Below are 22,812 nucleotides of genomic sequence, written 5' to 3' on the forward strand. Positions count from 1 at the left end.
ATGTAATCTAGAATAGCCAATAAAATTCGTGTTTCATTTATAAAGAATCATTGTCTGGTGTCGTATAATTCTAAAGTCAAACCTTTGCCAAAGATCACGTTACCTCTCTAAGAGCTTACAAATTATCATAATTGTATTAACCTGTGGCCAAGGAAAATACATATAGTCAAATTGGTAATATACAATGACATTAACTTCTCGCTGGCCGAGTAGCTGATAGAGTGTAAACTATCAAATTTGAATTTAGTTTTAATCAGGTGGACCTCGAATTTTCAGATCGAGTTCTTTCAAACCTGAGCTAGAAATAAAATTAATGATTAATTCCCTTATAGAATTAACCACTTAAATTACAGTTAAGTCCCTACAATAGATAGATAGATAGATAGAGAGAGAGAGAGACAGACAGACAGACAGACAGACAGACAGATAGATAGATAGATAGATAGATCTTTCTCACCTGGCCTTGACTCAGAATGAAGATTTTGTCTCCTGGATTTCCATTTCGAATTATATAATCACCATTACTGTATTGAGACTAAGAAGAAGATGGATATGGTTATACAGAGAAAAATAAAAGCCATGGTATAAAAAAAAGCCGTACATATACTGAAAATATAGTTTTTATATCTGTATTATTATTATTATTTTTTTTTTGAGTTGTGTTTAATTGGTGCAAACAAACTAAAAGTTGGATTTGATCAAGCTATAGGCAGCGCTGTGAACGCTTCAAGTTGTTGAGTTTATTGATCACATGCTGATCATGGAACAGCAGTGAAATATGATGGTGATGCTCAGTCATACACACCTCCTCCAGTGCATCAGACACTTTCATGAGAACATCCTCTGGAAACTCACAGAGCAGTGCCACACTAAGAGACACAGACAAACCAGTGTCAGGAAACCAGGCAGCTACATTCACTAGTGTAAATCACTTTAGACTCCCCTACTCCCCTAAAGGAAATTACATCTGAGCTGCAATACTAAACTAAAAAAGTTTTTCAGTAAACTAACAAAACATACTTAATACACATAAAAATTATAACCAAATACAGATGTTTGTTTAGTTTGTTCTCAGGACTTACTATAGGATACACATGATTTGATACATTTAACTCTTAGTTTGTAGTGCAAACAAACGTTCAACGTCATTTTTATGAGTATATGAATAAATAAAACTGAATTCAGTCTAAACGCTGCATTTATTAAAATTAACATATCATGTCTTCACTGTCTAACTTCCTTATGCATTTTTGAAAAATACTGAATTTATTAACTGCACTTTCTGGTCAGCCCCGTTGTACTTTGACATTTTCCCCCGAAATACTGGTATGATCCTTCTGACATCATATTTCAGGTCGCGACATGAACATTTCTGTACAGAAGGTTCACATTTCATCTTCACCCATCAAGCTCAATAGTTCAGCTCTGTTACGGAGGAAAATATCATAGTGATCAAATACTGTTTTTGGCACAAAGCACAAGAATAATGTGTTGACAGCTTTTAAGCCATTTTTGAAATTCTAACATTAAACCCCAAAACATTTTGAATGTAACGGGGTTGCCAAACATGATTTTTTTGTCTTCTTCCAATTACAATGTGACATTTGTTACAAGGCACAATGAAACGAGTGATAATACAAGCATTTACTCACAGGCTGTTCATTTGTATTACATGCATAATGAATTATTTAGAGTTCAGTTAAAGAAATGGTTAATTAGTATTCTGCTTTGTCAACATTAGAATTCTAGATCTGCTGGCTGTCTTTCTATTGCTTGTATTCGTTGCTATTGTTTTGATTGGTTTTATTGATAGATTTTTTTTGGATTGTGTTATGTATTATTTTTTTTTTATTTGTTCTGTTTCTCTTGATTGTTTTTTATTAATAGATTGTTTTATGGATTCTTTTTGCATGTAGTTTAATCATATCTCTTTTTAGGGTGACTTGTAACATTCTGTCCAGGGATTACGGATGAAAAATAGCCTTTGGCTAATTCTGGTACATTTACAGAAATGTTTTATTAATGTGCAATGTCCCAGTTAACTAAACAAATAAAAACACTAAAAATAAATGTCTATGGTGGTTATGGCCCTAACTTAAAATGTAAAAATTCAACAGTGAAATTTTTCAAATAAAATGTAAAAATAAATAAATAAAATGTCAAAAAATAATAAACTAAATGTAATTAATTAATTACATTTCAAAGAGCTATTTAAAAATACATACGAATGCCCATGAATACAGTATGCATACATATAAATAAAAAAATATTTCCTCATTTATTTATAAAATGTATAATTCTATTTAAGAAGACAAAAGTATGTCTTGTAAAGGTCTATGTGAATATGGTAACGGTGGCATTAACCTGCGCAGGAAGTGCAAAGACTGTGTGATAGCGGCGAGTCCATTCCTCTGCATGATCCTCTGAAACACCTGACCCTCCATCACCCACAGCCTGCTGTTGACCAGAGCTGCACACACACACACACACACACACACACACACACAGCAAAGACTGAGAAGAACTGGATTTCCAACAGTCTGTGAACTAACGGCTCTTTGTTTTGGTGAAAGACAAATACGTGATTTCTCTCCTCATGGCTGTGATGGAGAGGGATCAAAGGAGAGAGCGAGACAGTGCGGCTTTGGTGGATAGACATATAAAGACAAAAAGAGAAATTGATATGGACCGTATGAACTGTATGAGACAAATACGTGTGAGATCTCTGTGGAAAACACCAGACTAGCATGGGTTGAGGCTGATCAGCGAATCTGTTCATCAGCAAACATTATCTCTAAACATTCATTAATATATTTAAGCTAACATGGGATAAATTCAATTTCCAGGGTAATATGTGAGTTGCCAGGCAATGAATATCATCTGTTTGTTCCTTATATCAGGTCCAAAGGCCCCTGTGATGTTTATATATAACGTCTTACATAAACAAAGATCTACCCACATGACGTTTTATAAAAACACGGGTCAGTTGTTTGACCGTGAGATCAAAAATATTGTATAGAAATTTAAAAAGAACAGCATTTATTCAAAATAGGAATCTTCAATATACACTACTGTTCAAAAGTTTAGGATCAGTCCTTTTTTGAAAGAAATTAATATTCAGCAAGGATGTGTTGAATTGATAAAAATACTTATATTGTTAGAAAAGATTTCTATTTTGAGTAAATGCTGTTCTTTTTAACATTTTATTCATCAAAGAATCATGAAAAAAGTATCACCGGTTCCAAAAAAAAAAAATTAAGCAGCAAAAACTGTTTCCAACATAGATAATAAATCAGAATGTTAGAGTGATTTCTGATGGATCGTGTGACACTGAAGACTGTAGGATTGGCTGCTGACAATTCAGCTTTGCATCACAGAAATAAATTATTTTTTAAAGCATATTAAAATAGAACATTTTCATTTGTAATTATATTTCACAATATTACTGTTTTTTCTGTATTTTTGATTAAATAAATGCAACCGTGATGAGCAAAAGAGGCATCTATAAAAAACATTAAAAATCTTATTGTTTCCAAACTTTTGCCGTGTGTGTGTGTGCGTTTGTGTACTCGGAAGATACTACAGCTGAATAACAATAGTGTTATTTCCTCCTAAAAAATACATTACAAAATCTACCTTGATGATAAAAAAAAATTTTTTTTGAGTAAATGTTATGAAGGATAAGCGCTAATCATTTCAGCCATTTTGTGTGCAGTTTAATATTTGCCTTTTGCACAGATATCAGTATCAGTCACTGAAAAGACTGTCGAACACTAAAATTTACAAGTCAGATTGTTTATCCATAAAACACAAGTGAATTCTTAATGAGTTCTGAAAAAAGTACTTTGTGTTTCAGGATTTCTGTCTCAGGTGACTCTAAAATACAATCAAAACTTCTCCTCCTGAATTGTGACCTGCTTCTACTAAGTTACAATTTTTCTAAAAACAAAAACAAAAAACAAATAGGGAAGTGCTGAAAATAGAGTTCACCCCCAACTCATTCTCTATCACTTCCTGAGACCCTCTTGAATTAGTAATGACACCGATTAATTGACTCTGCTGTCGTTAAGAAGAGAAATACTGCAATCTGTCTCCTCTTCTCTCCCCTGCTACCTCTGTCTACCTCTCTTTTATCTCCTGTCCTTTCCTCTGCCGGATCTCTGGGAATAGCCGAGAATTTGAAAATAATCATTACACCCCAAAAATGCAGAACTGGACTGCAATAAACATCATGAACACAGATATGACTCAGACACTGAAATGCATTTTTTTATTTATTTTTTGGTCAATTTAACTTGACCAAAAGACATCTAGTGTTATAAGGTCACACACACACACACATACACACACACACACACATATATATATATATATATATATATATATATATATATATATATATATATATATATATATATATATATATATATATATATATATATATATATATATATATATATATATATATATATATATATATATATATATATATATATATATATATATATATATATATATATATATATATATATATATATATATATATATATATATATATATATATATATATATATATATATATATATATATATATATATATATATATATATATATATATATATATATATATATATATATATATATATATATATATATATATATATATATATATATATATATATATATATATATATATATATATATATATATATATATATATATATATATATATATATATATATATATATATATATATATATATATATATATATATATATATATATATATATATATATATATATATATATATATATATATATATATATATATATATATATATATATATATATATATATATATATATATATATATATATATATATATATATATATATATATATATATATATATATATATATATATATATATATATATATATATATATATATATATATATATATATATATATATATATATATATATATATATATATATATATATATATATATATATATATATATATATATATATATATATATATATATATATATATATATATATATATATATATATATATATATATATATATATATATATATATATATATATATATATATATATATATATATATATATATATATATATATATATATATATATATATATATATATATATATATATATATATATATATATATATATATATATATATATATATATATATATATATATATATATATATATATATATATATATATATATATATATATATATATATATATATATATATATATATATATATATATATATATATATATATATATATATATATATATATATATATATATATATATATATATATATATATATATATATATATATATATATATATATATATATATATATATATATATATATATATATATATATATATATATATATATATATACACAGTATATATGCACACACATGGATAAATAAATAAACAGTTTTATAGTAATTTATGGTTAAATATGGTTATTTATTTTCTCATCGTTCAGTGAAGGCCATGCCTCATGTGTTGTAAAACATCTGTCCGCTGAGTTTAAATTAGAGTAAAACATTCAAAACATTTAACATTTAATGGGGAAATATGTTAAACCCAACCCAGTTTTCTCACGTTTTGACTTATTGCAAACATTTTTTTATTCAATTCAACCTGACTTAAGCAGCATGTCAAGCACAAAAATATTATTTTTCCACTTTTCAAGGTTCCCTCATTTTATCACAGCATAACAACATCATTTTAGAATCTAAGAAGCATGGAATCATTTTCATGGATTTTAAAGCAAGCATATTTTATTTTAATACAGTTTCAAGGCCAGATCAAGCCAAAAAGCCAAACAGGTTTGATGAGTGGGTATTATTTTTTAATCACGCTTAACTTTAAAGAGATTGTTTCCAACATATCATATGCATCTCTTTGAAATAATATAATATTATAATAATTTTTTATATATTAATAATGTAATATTGCTGCAGTGCTCATCTTGTTGCTAAACCAATTAACAATAGGCAGGTTCCACTAACATTTGACAACCACAATGTGTCCGAGTACATCTTGTCTTCATTTTGATCAGCATACTTTTTGTTGTTTTATAATTGAAAGCATTTTTCCTTTTCTTTCTTTAAAATAAATGGAATTTGATGTGATATGCTTCGCAGCTGATAGGGAACATTCTCAGAACATTGGCAAGGTTCTCTTAAAATTATGAACAGATATTCTTCCAGTAAAGTTAACTGAACATTCATTCAAGGTTATCTGCTACTTAATAATGTTGTCAAAACATTAGCACAGAAACATTATTCACCCATGGAATGTTCGGAGAACAACATTTCCATAATGTTTGCAAAATTAAATCATTAGATGTTTTGAACATTCAGAGAACATTCTGAAATTACATTTTCATAATTTCATTGGAACATTATCAAAATGTTTTTAGTGTTAGCTGGTTGATTTTTATCTTTTCTAATGCAATGGCATGCTTACTTTTTTAAGTATGACTTTAATGTCACTGTAATAGTACCTTTTCATGAATTTAAGTTAAGGTCACAAAGCACACGTTTGAAAATGCAAGTCACAGAATCTACGATCTACGAGCAACTGAGGAAACTGTGTTTATCTTTTACTTAGACCTATAGAGGCGATCAGGTTAGAGAGAGTAAAGATCAGAAAAGGAACAGAGAGATGAAAAAAGAGGAGCAAAGTAAAAAAAAAGAAAGCAATTTCAAGCTGTCACCAAACACAAGACCTGAACAAAACTGAAGAAAAGAGTTGGGGAAAGCTTGATCAGAGGCTTAAAATAAAAAGGGGCGAGAGGGAACAGATAGTCTGAAAATTCAGAAAGAGAAGCTGAGAGAAACGCAAAAATAGAAAAGGATATTGACTGAAAGACGAAAATGACACAATCAAGGCAGACACTCTCTTTAGAAGAAAAGAAAGATCTGGTAAATGATCTGACTTTATTGGATCCTCCATTCACTCTCAATCCATCTTTTTTAGCCCATTCGCTTTCTTTCAGACTTTATTGCTTGCTCTTTTTTTCATTCTATGTCTTTCTATGACCCTCTATTAAAATGAATAGGTTAAGCCGATGCCCCTGTGGCTCAGACTGGACTGAAGAGAGGATATGAAATGAGAGAGATAAGAGGTGTTGAGAGAGTCATGCTATAGGGGATACACCTCAGAAATGAAATCTATCTGATAAAGATATCTTCTTTAGGGTGGGAGAAAGACACATACAAAAGATATTTTCTTTACAAAAAACCCTTGTATTTAACATGCAACTAACATTGAGAAAGAAAGAAAATGTCATTGCCATTTTATATCTTCATTTGTAGTAATAATTGTGACTTTCTGTCTCACAAGTTCACTTTATATCTTACAATTTCAGCGTTGTTTTACACTGTAACTGTATATTTCTCAATTGTAATTTTATATTTCACAATTGCAGCTTTATTTGTAGTGTCTGTGACTTTATATCTCGTAATGTCACTTTATATGTCACACCTGCGGCATTGTTTTGCAAATGTAACTGTATTTCATAACTTTTTGTTTCACATTTAAACTTTATATTTCACAGTTGTTACTTTATTTGACATAATTGCGATTTTATATCTCACCGTGTCATTTTATATCTCACGTTTGCGACTTTGTGTTTCGCAATGTACACTAACTGTATACTTCACAATTGCGACTTTATTTGTAGTATTTGCGACTTTTTGTCTTGCAGTGTCATGTTATATGTCACATTGTGTTATGCAATGCAACTGTATATTTCCCAATTGCAACTTTAGCTAACACTTTCTATGAAGCCCGTATTTATAATACATTATAAGAGTATTCTTAAGGCATTATAATGAATGCATAATGTATTATAAAAAAACTTTTAATATGTTGTATCATCTCATGAGTAATCATAACAACAGTTTTAATGCATTATAATATTTACTTATTTGTGGTTATTGCTTTTAAGATTATGATGATTTATAATACACAATGAACACAATGCATCCACTTAACTTACAATGGATTGTATTTCCCATAGAAATAATGTATTATAAGTCTTGCAATTGTGACAGTAACTTGTTACTTTACTTAAAGCAGACAAAGACCACTTATAAATAATAACAACAACAATAACCTTTTTTTCTTAAACAGCCATAAAATCAGATATCTGGTCAGATGAATGTGTAACATGGCACATTTGATTTTAAATATATTTATTGTAATATCAGTAAGATACTTTAGAGATCTTAAATAAATAATGTCAAGATATGAGACTTATAATCCATTATAAATTAAATGGATTTAAGTTAACATGGTGTTTATTGCATGTTATCAATAATCATACTCATAAAAGTTATAACCACAAATAAGTAAGTTTTATAATTTTTTATAATTGTTGTTATGATTATTTAAGAGATGAAACAACATATTCTACGTTTTTTATAATGCAATATGCATTCATTATAATGCCTTAAGAATACCCTTATATTGTGTTGTAAAAAAAACGGCTTCATAGAAAGTGTTACTCAACTTTATATCTCACAATTATGACTTTGTGTTTCACATTGCAACTTTATATTTCACAATTGCAACTTCATTTGTTGTAATAATTGCGATATCTCGCAATGTCCCTTTATATTTTACAATTTCAGCATAGTTTCACATTGTAAATGTATATTTCACAGTTGCGACTGAATTTGTAGTAATTGCGACTTTATATCTCGCAGTGTCATTTTATATCTCACATGATCTCACATGTATATTTCAAAATTCAACATATAAGTTGCATTTTTTTAGTGTACAGCATCGGATGCAGCGACTGATAACTACAGAAGTTTCTGAAACCTCAAAAGACATCTTGTGTTATAAGGTCAGAAGGACCAACATAACAGATAAGAAAACTAACACATAAAGAGATTTAAAAACCACAACCATACGGGTTTTGCAGATCTGTCCATTCAATATGCAGTATGTTGTGTGGTGTGTTGTAGGCTGAGAATTTATATGTGGATTTTCCCGATTCCTTTGATGTTATATTCCACTGATCTCTCAGAACATGGTGGGAATACTCTGATTACCAAGACATGCTCAGAGCATCACAAGTGGAAAAAACTGACATATGTACTACTACACTCATTTGTGAATATCTTAGGTATGAGTGTGCAACAGAATAATTTTCAAAATGAGATCGTTACTACCTCAGCTGCTTCTCCCAGACAACAACAGGCATAAAGAGCAAATTGAGACTTTTTAAGTCTCCTGCTTTCTTAGACCCTTCTGAGAAAAAAGACCAAGACCTCAGTAATTTCACATGTCTCTTTTAGAGTTTTAGAAGAGATCTCAGTGTCTCAAACTGTGCTCAGATTTGCCAAGACACCAAAGTCTGCAAGTATGATTTCAAACATTCTTCCAAAATCAAATTATCAGATCTATACTATGGATGCCCGTTTCTGCCACAGAATAAAAATAAAATTAATAAAGAAAATAAAAGAAGTAATTGTGACTTTTTATCTCATAATTCAGACTTTTTTCTCCCAATTCTGTGAAAAGAAAGTCAGAGTTGTGATATAAACTCGCAATTTAGATTTTTTTTTTCTCTGAATTTTGACTTCACATCTTACAGTCCAGTTTTTGTTTTTTGGAATTACATGGAATTGTATATTTCACAATTGTCACTTTTTGTCACAATTGCGACTTTGTGTTTCACAATGTAACTGTATATTTCACAATTGCGACTTAGTAATAGCAACTTTATATCTCATAATGCCAATTTATATCTCACACTTGCAACATTGTGTTTTGCAATGTAACTGCATATTTCACAGTTGCATCTTTATTTTTAGTAATTGTGACTTTATATCTCGTAATGTGACTTATAGCGCATAATGTCACTTTATAGCTCACAATTGTGACATGGTGTTTCGCAATGTAACTGTTTTGCAATTGTGACTGTCTCATATCTTCACTTTATATCCTATCATTGCGACTGTTTTGCAATGTAACTTTATATTTTGCAATGGATATGTTGCAATTGCAACTAGTTTATTTCTAGTAATTGTAATATTGTGTTTCACAATGTTTCTTTATTTCTTATTAAAAAATATAAAAGCTTTTTATCTCACAATTTGGAATTTTTCTAACAATTCTGAGAAAATAAGTCAGAGCTACGAGATATTGACTTTCAATCTCTGAATTCTGACTTTACATCTTACCATTTATTTTGTGTCCGCCGTGAAATTCTGATATCTCGCAAGTTATTTTTTTATATCAGAATTGTGAGAAAAAAGTCGCAATTACTGTCATGTTTCGCTACTATGAGGAGCACGGAGACGAAGGAGTGAGGAGACGAGGAGTGGAATTCAAACATATAGATTTTAATGAACTTCCAGGGAACAAGGAAAACACACGTAGCAAGGGTAGACATACAGTATGCAGACCAGAACAGAGTCTGACAATTACCTTTTTTTTTCATCCCATGACGGGTTTTTTTATTCAGCTCCTATACTATACTCTAACTCTGTCAACAATTGTCTTATTTATTTAAGGAGTTGTCAGTGAAACACAGTTTACAGTTAGAGTAAATAAAAATAAAGGACTCCAATAACCATCTAAGCTACAAAAGAGCGACTTCTGAGCAATACAGTTTTCCTTCAGTGTGTTTCTCCTTTGCTGATGTGTGATAAGGGATGAAATGAGCAAGTGTGTGTGTGTGTGTGTGTGTGTTTGTGTGTGTGGATGCACATATGTATGTCAATACCTGTGACAGTACTGGAGCAGGTGTGGTTATGAATGAGGGCCTGTTCTTCGATCATCATCCCCGGCTCAATGATGTGCAGCCTCTGGCCAGCCCTGGATGCCTCCAGTTTTCCCTCTGTTAACACACACACACACACACGTCATCTACAGCTCTCAAGGTTGCCGGGAGTGACAGGTGTTGAGCAGCAATGTGAATGTCACATAGTCGATGATCTGACCCATCACAGATTAGGCACGGAGATGCTCAGAGCCCAAACAATCCAGAACATCAGGACAAATACCGGCCTCCTTTAATGAATCACGGCTGGAGTTAGCACAGCTCACAGACAGGTATTGATGAACACTTTAATGGATGGTAATAGACCTCGCTACTGCTTTCCATCCTTTTTTTCCACTTGCAACCTGGGTATTTAGACTTGCACTGACATTTTAAAACTCATTTCGCCTCACATAACCAGCAGGAATGTTTTCTTTCTGTCTTCCTAGAAACAGGTCAGTCTCACACTTCTCCTGCTACCTGCCTGATCCTGCAAACACTATGGGAGGTGCATACTAATTAATGTGCCTCAGTCAGACAGAGGAACAGAGTGAATTAGAGTCTGAAGTACACTTGTGATGTTAGTCAAGTTTTCTGGCACCAAGTACATTTTTTATGACTATTTTACACCTCTTTAGCTTTAGAATTAAACAGACTTTTATTTATTTTTTGGCTACTGTATCTTTAAGAATTCTATGTGAAGTGACCTCTTTGCTGCTTGTTCTTGATTTTAGCTGGACTAAAGCACTGGCAAAGTCTTATTTTTTTTAAATGCCATGTAAATGCTTTAGTCTAACTGAAATTGTACAATTTTTGTAAAGTCAGACTGATATATATATATATGGATATCCAGGGAACAAGGAAAACACACGTAGCAAGGGTAGACATACAGTATGCAGACACAGAACAAAGTCTGACAATTACCTTTTTTTTCATCCCATGACGGGTTTTTTTATTCAGCTCCTATACTATACTCTAACTCTATGTCAACAATTGTCTTATTTATTTAAGGAGTTGTCAGTGAAACACAGTTTACAGTTAGAGTAAATAAAAATAAAGGACTCCAATAAACCATCTAAGCTACAAAAGAGCGACTTCTGAGCAATACAGTTTTCCTTCAGTGTGTTTCTTCTTTGCTGATGTGTGATAAGGGATGAAATGAGCAAGTGTGTGTGTGTGTGTGTGTTTGTGTGTGTGGATGCACATATGTATGTCAATACCTGTGACAGTACTGGAGCAGGTGTGGTTATGAATGAGGGCCTGTTCTTCGATCATCATCCCCGGCTCAATGATGTGCAGCCTCTGGCCAGCCCTGGATGCCTCCAGTTTTCCCTCTGTTAACACACACACACACACACGTCATCTACAGCTCTCAAGGTTGCCGGGAGTGACAGGTGTTGAGCAGCAATGTGAATGTCACATAGTCGATGATCTGACCCATCACAGATTAGGCACGGAGATGCTCAGAGCCCAAACAATCCAGAACATCAGGACAAATACCGGCCTCCTTTAATGAATCACGGCTGGAGTTAGCACAGCTCACAGACAGGTATTGATGAACACTTTAATGGATGGTAATAGACCTCGCTACTGCTTTCCATCCTTTTTTTCCACTTGCAACCTGGGTATTTAGACTTGCACTGACATTTTAAAACTCATTTCGCCTCACATAACCAGCAGGAATGTTTTCTTTCTGTCTTCCTAGAAACAGGTCAGTCTCACACTTCTCCTGCTACCTGCCTGATCCTGCAAACACTATGGGAGGTGCATACTAATTAATGTGCCTCAGTCAGACAGAGGAACAGAGTGAATTAGAGTCTGAAGTACACTTGTGATGTTAGTCAAGTTTTCTGGCACCAAGTACATTTTTTATGACTATTTTACACCTCTTTAGCTTTAGAATTAAACAGACTTTTATTTATTTTTTGGCTACTGTATCTTTAAGAATTCTATGTGAAGTGACCTCTTTGCTGCTTGTTCTTGATTTTAGCTGGACTAAAGCACTGGCAAAGTCTTATTTTTTTTAAATGCCATGTAAATGCTTTAGTCTAACTGAAATTGTACAATTTTTGTAAAGTCAGACTGATATATATATATATGGATAATGAGAATGTAACTTGGCTTCATTCAGCATGTGTAAAAACAGAGTGAATTAGAGTCTGAAGTACACTTGTGATGTTAGTCAAGGTTTCTGGTACCAAGTACATTTTTTATGACTATTTTACACCTCTTTAGCTTTAGAATTAAACAGACTTTTATTTTATTTTTTGGCTACTGTATCTTTAAGAATTCTATGTGAAGTGACCTCTTTGCTGCTTGTTCTTGATTTTAGCTGGACTAAAGCACTGGCAAAGTCTTATTTTTTTTAAATGCCATGTAAATGCTTTAGTCTAACTGAAATTGTACAATTTTTGTAAAGTCAGACTGATATATATATATATGGATAATGAGAATGTAACTTGGCTTCATGCAGCATGTGTAAAAACAAACTAAAATGTACATGCATATATAGATACTTATGGAAGCTTGTTTCAGCAACAGGAAAAAAAAACATACAAATAAAATAAAAAAGGTAACTGCGACTTTTTTATCTCACAATTCAGAGTTTTTGTCTCATAATTCAGAATCGCAATTCCTAAACTCAGAATTAACTTGCAGTTCTGGGAAGGGAAGACGGAATTGTGAGATAAAAAGTCACAATTATTTTTTTTATTCCATGGCTGAAGAAAAAATTAAGAAAAACACAATATATACAGTCAATTTAGAATTCAGAGAAAAAAGTCAGACATGCAAGGAAAAAGAAAGAAGTGTCCTTTGCTCACCATGGCTGCATTTATTTGATCAAAAACAGTAATATTGTGAAACATTATTACAATTTTACAATTTAATCCTATTTTTTAAAATTGTTATAAAAATATAAAGTTATTCCTGTGATAGCAAAGCAGTATTTTTGCTGCTAATTTGCTGCTCAAGAGACATTTCTTATTATTATCGATGTTGAAAAGTTGTGCTGCTTCATATTTTGTGGAAATCATGAGATACATTTTTTCAGGATTCTTTGATGAAAGTTCAAAACAACCGCATTTATTTGAAATAGAAAGAAAAAGCATTTGCTGTCACTTTTGATCATTTTAGGATAAAAGTACAAATAAATAAATCAATCTTACTGGCCCCAAGCTTTTGAACTCCTTTAAAAAATATAAAGAAAGAATGTCTGGGTCTGGAGTTTATTTAAATTTCAGTCTGATTTTGTATTTTATCACACATTGTTTTCTCACAAACAACAGCTTTTGCAGAAAGGCTATTATTGTTCGACAGGGAAGCACAAGTATATCTGAACTAAAACCAAACCCACAACCTGTAAATGCTGTTATTCATTTCGAATGCAAAGAGGATGTTTACATAGAAGTCTTAAAAGCACAGTAGCAAAATTATATTATATTATATTATATTATATTATATTTCTGCCACAAATATTTGGACAAATGTGCCACAAATACTTCCTAAACAAAATACTGATTTTGTTTACTTTATTGGCCTTTGAACTTAGCTTTATTGCCTTGCCAAAGCACTGACAGAGCCCACTGATCTAATGGCGTTGTTGAGCGCTCCAAATGCAAACTTTGCATGCAACAATCAGGCAGCAATTGACAGCACTCTGATCTAGTGGCATACAGGCATCGTCAGATTTGACAGTACTCTAGCCCAATAATGTTGGGGGATCCAGTGGGGGCGGCAGTCATATTTCAGGGTGACCGTGCCACTCTTTATCACAACCCTGCTAAAAGTGCCAGTACGTGCGCTCATTGGCGCCCCTTCAGCTGGTGGAGCCCAAGGCGACCGCCTAGCTCGCCTATGCCTAGAAACGGCCCTGCCTGGAGGCATAACTGCACCTCGGCTAATAATGAGTGACTTTTTAGCACTGGGTTATAAGATAACCATGTAAGCACTGGGTTCTGTGAACGTTCAGACATGCTCACAGATCAACATGCAGTATGAGTACAAAGACAGCTTCTTCCATTCTGAGAGGTATTATGAGGTATTATGGTATTACGAGAGTATCTCTTTCATTCTCACACTCTTGCTCACCTTCAACTATGTATGCCTGGGCCCCATTATCCTCTTCCTGGACAACACTCACACCCTGTTTGAGCGTTATGGGATAGGCAGAATCCACCAAACAGCGCATCTGATCCCTGACTAGATATTTCATACACTCATTTTCTGCTAGAGCCGATTCTATCAGCTGCTGCGACCTGAAATAAATAAAGACACATCAAGAGTTCCATTGGGGAAATCTAGCAGTTTAGGCAACAAGAGAATGAGTTGAGATTTTAGGCAGGTTCTTACTCTTGACTCTTGCTGTAGCTGATTGGTTTGTTTTGTAAGACTAGTTTCGGCTCCAGGGTAACTGGTTCTGTTAGCAGAGCTTTTCTCCTCACTCTCAGGGAAGGAGCAGGTTGTTGACCTAAATGCAAATGAAATGAGCGTAAAGATAAATAATACAATGTTTTTATAAGATTAAAAAAGACTGGGTTGTTACCTCTGAACTCTGTGCAGCTTGCTGATGCATAATGCATAGAAAAATAAAGTGAGATTTGTTTTACCGTAGATTATTATGGCTGCACTAACGTGTTCTTCTTTCGTCCTTGACTTCATGTCTGCTGGGATTCTGTAGTTTCTCAACATTTAGAATCGTATTTAATTTAAAACTCAATTCATATAAACGTCAAATGGCAGTAAGATTTAAATCTGTGTGCATGTGTGTGGACCCATACAGATCAGATGATCAGACAGATGGCCACAATGCCAAAGAATAATAAGATGTAATTAAAAATGCATACATGTGTGAGTAGATATTTTTATTCTGTAATGGTTTGCTCTGTTTTAGTATTGGACTGTCTTTAAGAAGTGCCTTTAAGAATTGGTGCTTCCTTTAAGAATGTAAGAGAGATGGAGCAACACAGTTTTTGACTGGAGTTTATTTTGTTTGTCTAAGAACTTTCAGTAAACAGTTTAAACCTGAATGAAGACCAGAGTCAATCATTTGCTTGAAAGACTCATGAAGTATTATTGCTACTATAACTAGGGCAACCTGAACTACACTATTTACAAAGCTATTTCTATACCTGATTTAATTCGTTTAGTTGGTATAAATTGATGTGCATAGTTTGGTTCAGTGATGTTAATTATTATTTTTGACGTATAAAATCAGTTGTTTTAGATGTTACCACTTTTAGCTTACTTTAGTTTCAGCGTAGGAACGTCTAAATGCATCAACGATACATCAATATGTATCAAAAAAATGTCACTGGTGGTGTATAGGGGCTTCAAAGATTTAAGGCAACAGAAGCGACAATGCTGAGCTGACCGAGTTAACAAAGTTCAACTATACGCAAATGCGAATTGATGCAGCGACCGCCAATGCAAAAGGCAGCTGGGGCCCTGTTTACACTTGGAATTAAGATTTTGTTGGTGTTTTCCTCACACCAATCACTAGTGGACGATAAAACGTAGGAGCTTGTCCACTTTTGACTGCTTCCAGAGGTAGTTGAAAACCCACTCAACTGGATTGCTTTCATTCTCAAATTCATTCAAACAACCACAAAAGACTGCCTACTCAATTGATCTGTAATCACTGACGTGTTGTGAGAAAGCACACCAAAAATCAAACTTATCTACCTTGTACCAAAACACACACTCATTTGTTCGTAATCCGTGTAACATGGGTTCGTTTAGTCAATATTATTTGTAAAACGCACCATCCATCCTGGAAGAGTCATTTACACTGACAGTCATTTTCAGTGATCACTTATTTTCAAAGAGAGCTGACAATATCCAACTGACAAGCAACAGAGATTTTGTTGTTGCAACAAAGTTGTACAGATATGATTACCATACAGATGAGCAACTGACACTTTTTGGGATAGTTCCCTCAAAAATGAAAGTTCACCCTCATGTCATTCCAAAACTGTATGCATTTTTTTCTTCTGTGGAACACAAAAGAAGACATTTTGAAGAATAGTGGGAACCAAAAAAAAAAATTACAGGAAGGGCAGGTAATATTTTGATTAAAAATTATGAGGTCAAAATATAAATAAAACTGTATATATATATATATATATATAATATGTATGAATGTATGAATTATATATGAATATAAATATGAATTGTTCACAGTGACATGCATTGAGAAAATAAATACGAAAATAAATAAATTTGATTTCATGCTGACTCACTTGTGCCCTTCAAGTGGAGTCGGAAATACTGTAATTAGGTTACACTTTATTTTAACTTGTCCTTGTTACAGTATGATTATACAATTAAGTACTGAGTAATATAAATTTAAAATATGTACATATAAGGTTTAGGGTTAGTTGCATGTAATACTGCATCATTTACTGTTATTGCTAGTACATCTAGCATGTAACTCTCTAAAATAAAGTAATTAAGTGTAATTTAGTGTAATTAAGTTCTCTGAACACATCAACGAGCAAGCAAAGTCTTATTTAAAGGTGAAACTCTCATTCTAGATTGTACACAAGTAGCTGAATTGAAATAGGCTATGGAGGAAATGCTGATCTATAATATAGATAATATCATATATCTATATGTATATAGAGATCAGTGAGCGGAAAGCAAGTAACAAATGGAGTTAATCCCTCAACTTTCACAATTTGCTTGACATTTAGTTGTGATATAGGCTACTGTGTATAAATAATAAGTGATAGAAATGAATTATCATCATTTTAATTCAGATGTAGTTATTTGGGGTTATTGTTGACAATATAATTATTTTGATTTGTTTATGCTTCTTCCATGTTAGCCTAGTGGAATTTCGCCGGAAAAAAGTCCATTGACTATTCTTAATAGGATAGCAATGTATGAAGAATTGCCTGCGCTCTCGATCGAAATGGCTGGATTTGACACAATTGCTGATTAACGTTAGCGACAACTACGTGCGTGACCTCCAGTGATTTATCGCTTCCAAAATAAAAGTTTTTGTTTACATAATATATGTGTGCGTACTGTGTATATTTATTATGTATATATAAATGCACACACATGCATGTATATATTTTGAAAATATTCACATGTATTTTCATGCATATTTATTTATAAATATATTTAATATATAAACAACATATTTTTCTTAAATATGTACATGCATGTGTGTGTATTTATATATACATAATAAATATACAGAGTACACTCACATATATTCTGTAAACAAAAACTTTTATTTTGGAAGCGATTAATCGCGATTAATCGTTTGACGGCACTAATATAGCCTCTCTCTCTCTCTCTCTCTCTCTCTATATATATATATATATATATATATATATATATATATATTACTAGTCAAAATGTATTTCTGACAAATAAAATGAAGCGGTTTTCCGTACCAGCCGCTGAGAGCCGCAGACGGTCGAGCTCCCCCCCCAGGCGGCGGATCAGATCATCTTTAGCGTCCAGCTCGAGCTCGAGCTCGTCGATGAGAGCGTCTCTCTGCCGTAACTCCTCAATCTTCAGCTGAAGTGCGAACTGAAGATCTCTGAGAGTCCCCATGAGCCCTGCGCGAGGGGACACAGAGAGGGGCTGATGGGTGCGTGCGTTTATGTGAGATAACTGGACAATTCTACAGAATGAAATTAACGGCAGACAAAACTGAAGTTGCTCTGAGATGATTTAAAGAATCTCCAAAGCTCATCAACTGTATTAGCCTATCGAGTCGCAGTCAGCGCTGCATATTAATCCAAACAGATTAAGCCACGACAAAACCAATTTATTATTATTATTTTTATTTCTTTACACACTGCATTGACAATAAGCGATGGGCTAACCGAGAAGACATTTACCTGAAAAATATAAGCAAGGAACATGGGACTTACAAACAGACCGAAGGCAATAAATATCCCCTCTGGAATGACAGAGCTGGTCAGCTTTAGGAATACTGAAGACATCCAGAGTGTGAATGTTTGAATCATGCCTTCGCCGCACGAGCGCTGATCTGACACAGAGCGAGAGAGAGAGAGAGAGAGAGGGAGAGAGAGAGGGAGAGCCACGCTATGATCAATGTTCAATGTTGACGAGTTGCATAAAACAATGCAACAAAATAAACTGTTTTCATTGCATTCAAGCTCGGTTGCACTAAATATGATTTATCAATGACTATGCCGACAACATGTAGCATTATAGCATAATTTCTAAAAGAAAAATAGGACAGTAATTTTCAAAAATGTGCTTCTGGCTCGATTACTTGATCTTACAAAACACAACATTTTAATAATGACTAATATGTTGTTGTTGGTTTGTGTTGTTTGTGTTTTATAGGCATAAAGTTAGCTATGCTAATAAATAATACAGTTTTAGTCGTTTTTATATATTCGCGTGAATGGGGATCATTTTGACAACATTGTCATCTGAGCAGAAAAATATATCAAAAACACAAAGGAAAACCTTTTCTGCTTTTAATGCAATTATACCCTCAATCAGTTACTGTAAAAAAAAAGAAAAAAATACATATTTAATGTAGTTTTCGTCACGACCTGTCAATTAACTACTAAAACAGTCACTTCTTTTTGGACCCAAGTCAAAAAGTCCACTGTCCACATTTGCAGGAGTCATGAAAGTTGCACAGGTGCATTCAATTTCACCAAGCTGAGTAAACGGTTGTTAAAAACACTTCATTTGCAGACCTTTTTTTTCAGGTCATTTCAAATTTAGATTCAGAATCTGGATTTGGAGAATTATGGACGTGACTGAAAGTGAAGTGGTTCTGTTTCCATCAGTTTTTCACATTTATAAGAAAACTATAAATATAGCCTACTTGTGTTATTTTTCCTTAACTAGTTAAGAGCAACACCCAACCTAAAAGCAGATTTCATTGGTCAACTCGGTTGTATTCACCTGTTCAGATTTCAGAGTTAAGTCATTAAGTTAAACACTAATGCAGTCAATTAGGGTGTGCTACACTCTAAAAAATGCTGGGTTGTTTCAACCCAACTTTGGGTCAAATATGGACTAACCCAATTATTGGGTTACATTTTTAAACTAAATTTTTAACCCAAAAGTTGGGTTAGTCCATATTTGACCCAAAGTTGGGTTGAAACAACCCAGCATTGTTTGAGTGTACCAATGCTGTAGTGTACGTTTACACAATGTACTACAAAACAGAGAAGCTTTTCCTTTGCAATTTTTGAAAAGTTTAATGTACAGATGACAACGTTGTCAAAACAATCTGCGAAAACTACTAAAAACACTGGATTATGCATGCCGGTATAGTTGGAAATGTCACCGCTGGCCTGGCATATATTTATTAATGCTCAAAAACAATACAGACAGTAATAGATAACAATGGTACATGTCTGAACAAGTAATATGCATCCGCATGACGTCACCGTTGCACAAATTTGCATTTTTATATGGAGATGTTCTCGTTAACCATAGTTTTCAGGCCCCCAAAACGTCAAAGTGCATAAAAAGCTTTCAGTTTTTAGTTGAAAACATTGTTGTGTGAACACCCCTTATTTACACCACAACGATTTACTACAAAAAAGGTTTTTCCTTAGCATAGGCTTTAAAAAGTTTCACACACAGATGACAACGTTGTCAACACAATCCCTGTTCACATGGATCCGCAAAAACAAAACAAAAAAACGCTGTAGGCCTATTATGTATGCCAGGCCAGTAGATGGCGACGTTACTTCGAAAGAAACTTACACATGTCTATAGACTGAATAGTAATATGCATGCACATGACATCACCGTTTTCACAAATTTGTGTTTTTTACACAGAGATAATACTGTTTTCATAAACGTACAGTTTGAAACCCATTTTCAAAAGTTCGCATTTTCCGGCCCCCAAAATGCTGTTGTCATGTAAATGAACGGCCAAAACGCACAAAAAGTGTTCAGTCTTTAGTTAAAAACGGTGTTGTGTAAGGTTAGGGTTATTTGTTTCAGTTTTATGTAGACAGTCAGCACTGTGATTGATATGAGCAATGAAATCTTTCAATGAAATCAGTCGGCTGCGGGCATGGTTTGCGCTTCAGGAAAAAAAATTAAAAAGTCAGGCATTTTACGAGGGGCAGGTCATCTCATGGAGGCCGCCATGTACAGATATGAAGACTTTTGCATGATGCTGCACCACCAGAGTGCATCAGCACTACATAAACAACAACAACAACAAAATCTGCATAAAGTGGAATTATTGCAAGAGCAGTTTACTGCATAAGATGCAGTGTGAAGTGTGATGTTAAAAGTCACTTCTTAATACCACAAGTCACCATCAACCATCAGAGCACCATAATCACCCAGCAACAGAAAAAGGAAATATATGATTTGTTAAAAATATATTAGAGGGCGGGGTTTTATCTGTTGTCCCGTGTGTTTGCCCTCTTCCGTATTGCAGCGTTTTGTGTTCAGACAGAGAGTATAGCAGACCAGACGTGAACTCGACGGACGGACAGAGTATGCTGCACCACCAGAGTGCATCAGCACTACATAAACAACAACAACAAAATCTGCATAAAGTGGAATTATTCCAAGAGCAGTTTACTGCACAAGATGCAGTGTGAAGTGTGATGTTAAAAGTCACTTCTTAATACCACAAGTCACCATCAACCATCAGAGCACCATAATCACCCAGCAACAGAAAAAGGAAATATATGATTTGTTAAAAATATATTAGAGGGCGGGGTTTTATCTGTTGTCCCGTGTGTTTGCCCTCTTCCGTATTGCAGCGTTTTGTGTTCAGACAGAGAGTATAGCAGACCAGACGTGAACTCGACGGACGGACAGAGTAACAGAGATCAGGGACATTAGGGTGAAAATCATGTTTAAACTAGCTGTAGTCGCTCTTGTGCTTCTCAGCGCCAGCTGTTTTGCCAAACAATGTAAGTAGGCCTATAATGAATCTGTTTTCTGACGCAGGCGTTCTTTGCTACTCTTCTTACTATGGTTTTTATTTTTAGTAGCCTAATTGTTGTTCATTTTATTTTTGATAATATTTTATATTTCCATGGTTTATACAGTCTTTATCAAATCCTACGTTTGAATCCCTCATTAGTTTAAAAAAATATATATGTACATGTTTTTTTAACCTATATAGCGTATGACGTACTTTCAGCTACTGGAGAATACGAAGGATAAAATCCTTTAAATTGTTCAAAACATAACAAAACGTTGAAAAACGTATATTTGTCATTTTAAAAAGCTTGTGAAAATCTGTCCAGGGAATTCAAACATATCTAAGACGTTTGTTTGTCTGAAATCCCCGGAACATTTTACTTTCACTTTCACTTTGCGGGGAAAATCCTCAAGATAACGTTACTGAAAAACTGGTTTTTACTGGATATTAATGGTTGGTAGTTATAAAGTCACATTAATATGACACATGATAACATGTTATTTAATCAAGTTTTTTAGTTTCTGTAAGAAACGATTCTTGTGTTAAAATTACAGTTATAATGAATACAAAAATAAACAACCAGGCCTAATAGCCTACTACTGTACATGGGACAAAGTCGAGACGTCCCATTGTGGTGCCTGCATCAAATTAAAATGACAAAAGTACTTTATGTATATACAGAGAAAGCATATTAAATCCAAGTAAAGTGGTTTCTTTTGTGAAAATAAAATGTCAAAGTATGGGTGAAATAGGCTAATGTTCCATCGTCATTCAGTGTAACAGATATATGTAATATATTTACTTATTAAAATTGAAAATATATGTATATATATATATATACTGTATATATATATATATATATAGTGACAAAGATTAGTAAAAATTTAAAATGACAAAAAAATACTGTTTTTGGGGGCTGCACTGTGATCCTTGAATAGAGTCTTGAATGTCATCTAATGAGTCTTGTTTTAAATATACGTTATATGAACTAACTATACACTGAATTACACTTTAGTGGGTGTCTTCAGTAAATCATGGTAATAATGTATTCTAGTCTTTTT

The 22,812-nt window shown here is 32.9% G+C and overlaps 2 protein-coding genes across 2 annotated transcripts in view; one reads left to right on the forward strand and one right to left on the reverse strand.

Annotated features, from left to right (window-relative positions):
- Window positions 1-47: 47 nt before the first annotated feature.
- On the reverse strand, window positions 48-18,408 carry LOC107728357 (cGMP-dependent protein kinase 1-like). Its single transcript, XM_016538495.1, has 8 exons — window positions 18,246-18,408; window positions 15,190-15,307; window positions 14,929-15,095; window positions 12,060-12,173; window positions 2,365-2,470; window positions 806-869; window positions 458-535; window positions 48-107 (listed from the first exon to the last, which is right to left on the reverse strand). Exons 1-8 carry the CDS (start codon window positions 18,406-18,408, stop codon window positions 48-50), a joined length of 870 nt encoding a protein of 289 aa, XP_016393981.1.
- A 3,156-nt stretch (window positions 18,409-21,564) lies between these two features.
- LOC107728367 (beta-2-microglobulin-like) overlaps window positions 21,565-22,812 on the forward strand; it is a 3,236-nt gene continuing 1,988 nt past the window's right edge. The window contains exon 1 of the mRNA XM_016538506.1: window positions 21,565-21,737. Coding sequence (XP_016393992.1) covers window positions 21,677-21,737 — 61 coding nt within the window. The 5' untranslated portion in view covers window positions 21,565-21,676. The remainder of the gene's footprint in view (window positions 21,738-22,812) is intronic.

The sequence above is a fragment of the Sinocyclocheilus rhinocerous genome, unplaced genomic scaffold (assembly GCF_001515625.1).
Source record: "Sinocyclocheilus rhinocerous isolate Xijiao unplaced genomic scaffold, SAMN03320098_v1.1 scaffold2232, whole genome shotgun sequence".
NCBI lineage: Eukaryota > Metazoa > Chordata > Actinopteri > Cypriniformes > Cyprinidae > Sinocyclocheilus > Sinocyclocheilus rhinocerous.

Bases quoted from the DNA above. Each gene is read 5' to 3' on its own strand.
- LOC107728357 (XM_016538495.1), bottom strand. From the start codon at position 18,408: ATGGGGACTCTCAGAGATCTTCAGTTCGCACTTCAGCTGAAGATTGAG. The intron at 15,308-18,245 runs GTACGGAAAACC...ATTTGCATTTAG, and splicing joins TCTGCGGCTCTCAGCGGCTG to GTCAACAACCTGCTCCTTCC. The intron at 536-805 runs GTGTGTATGACT...TCTTCTTCTTAG, and splicing joins TGTCTGATGCACTGGAGGAG to TCTCAATACAGTAATGGTGA.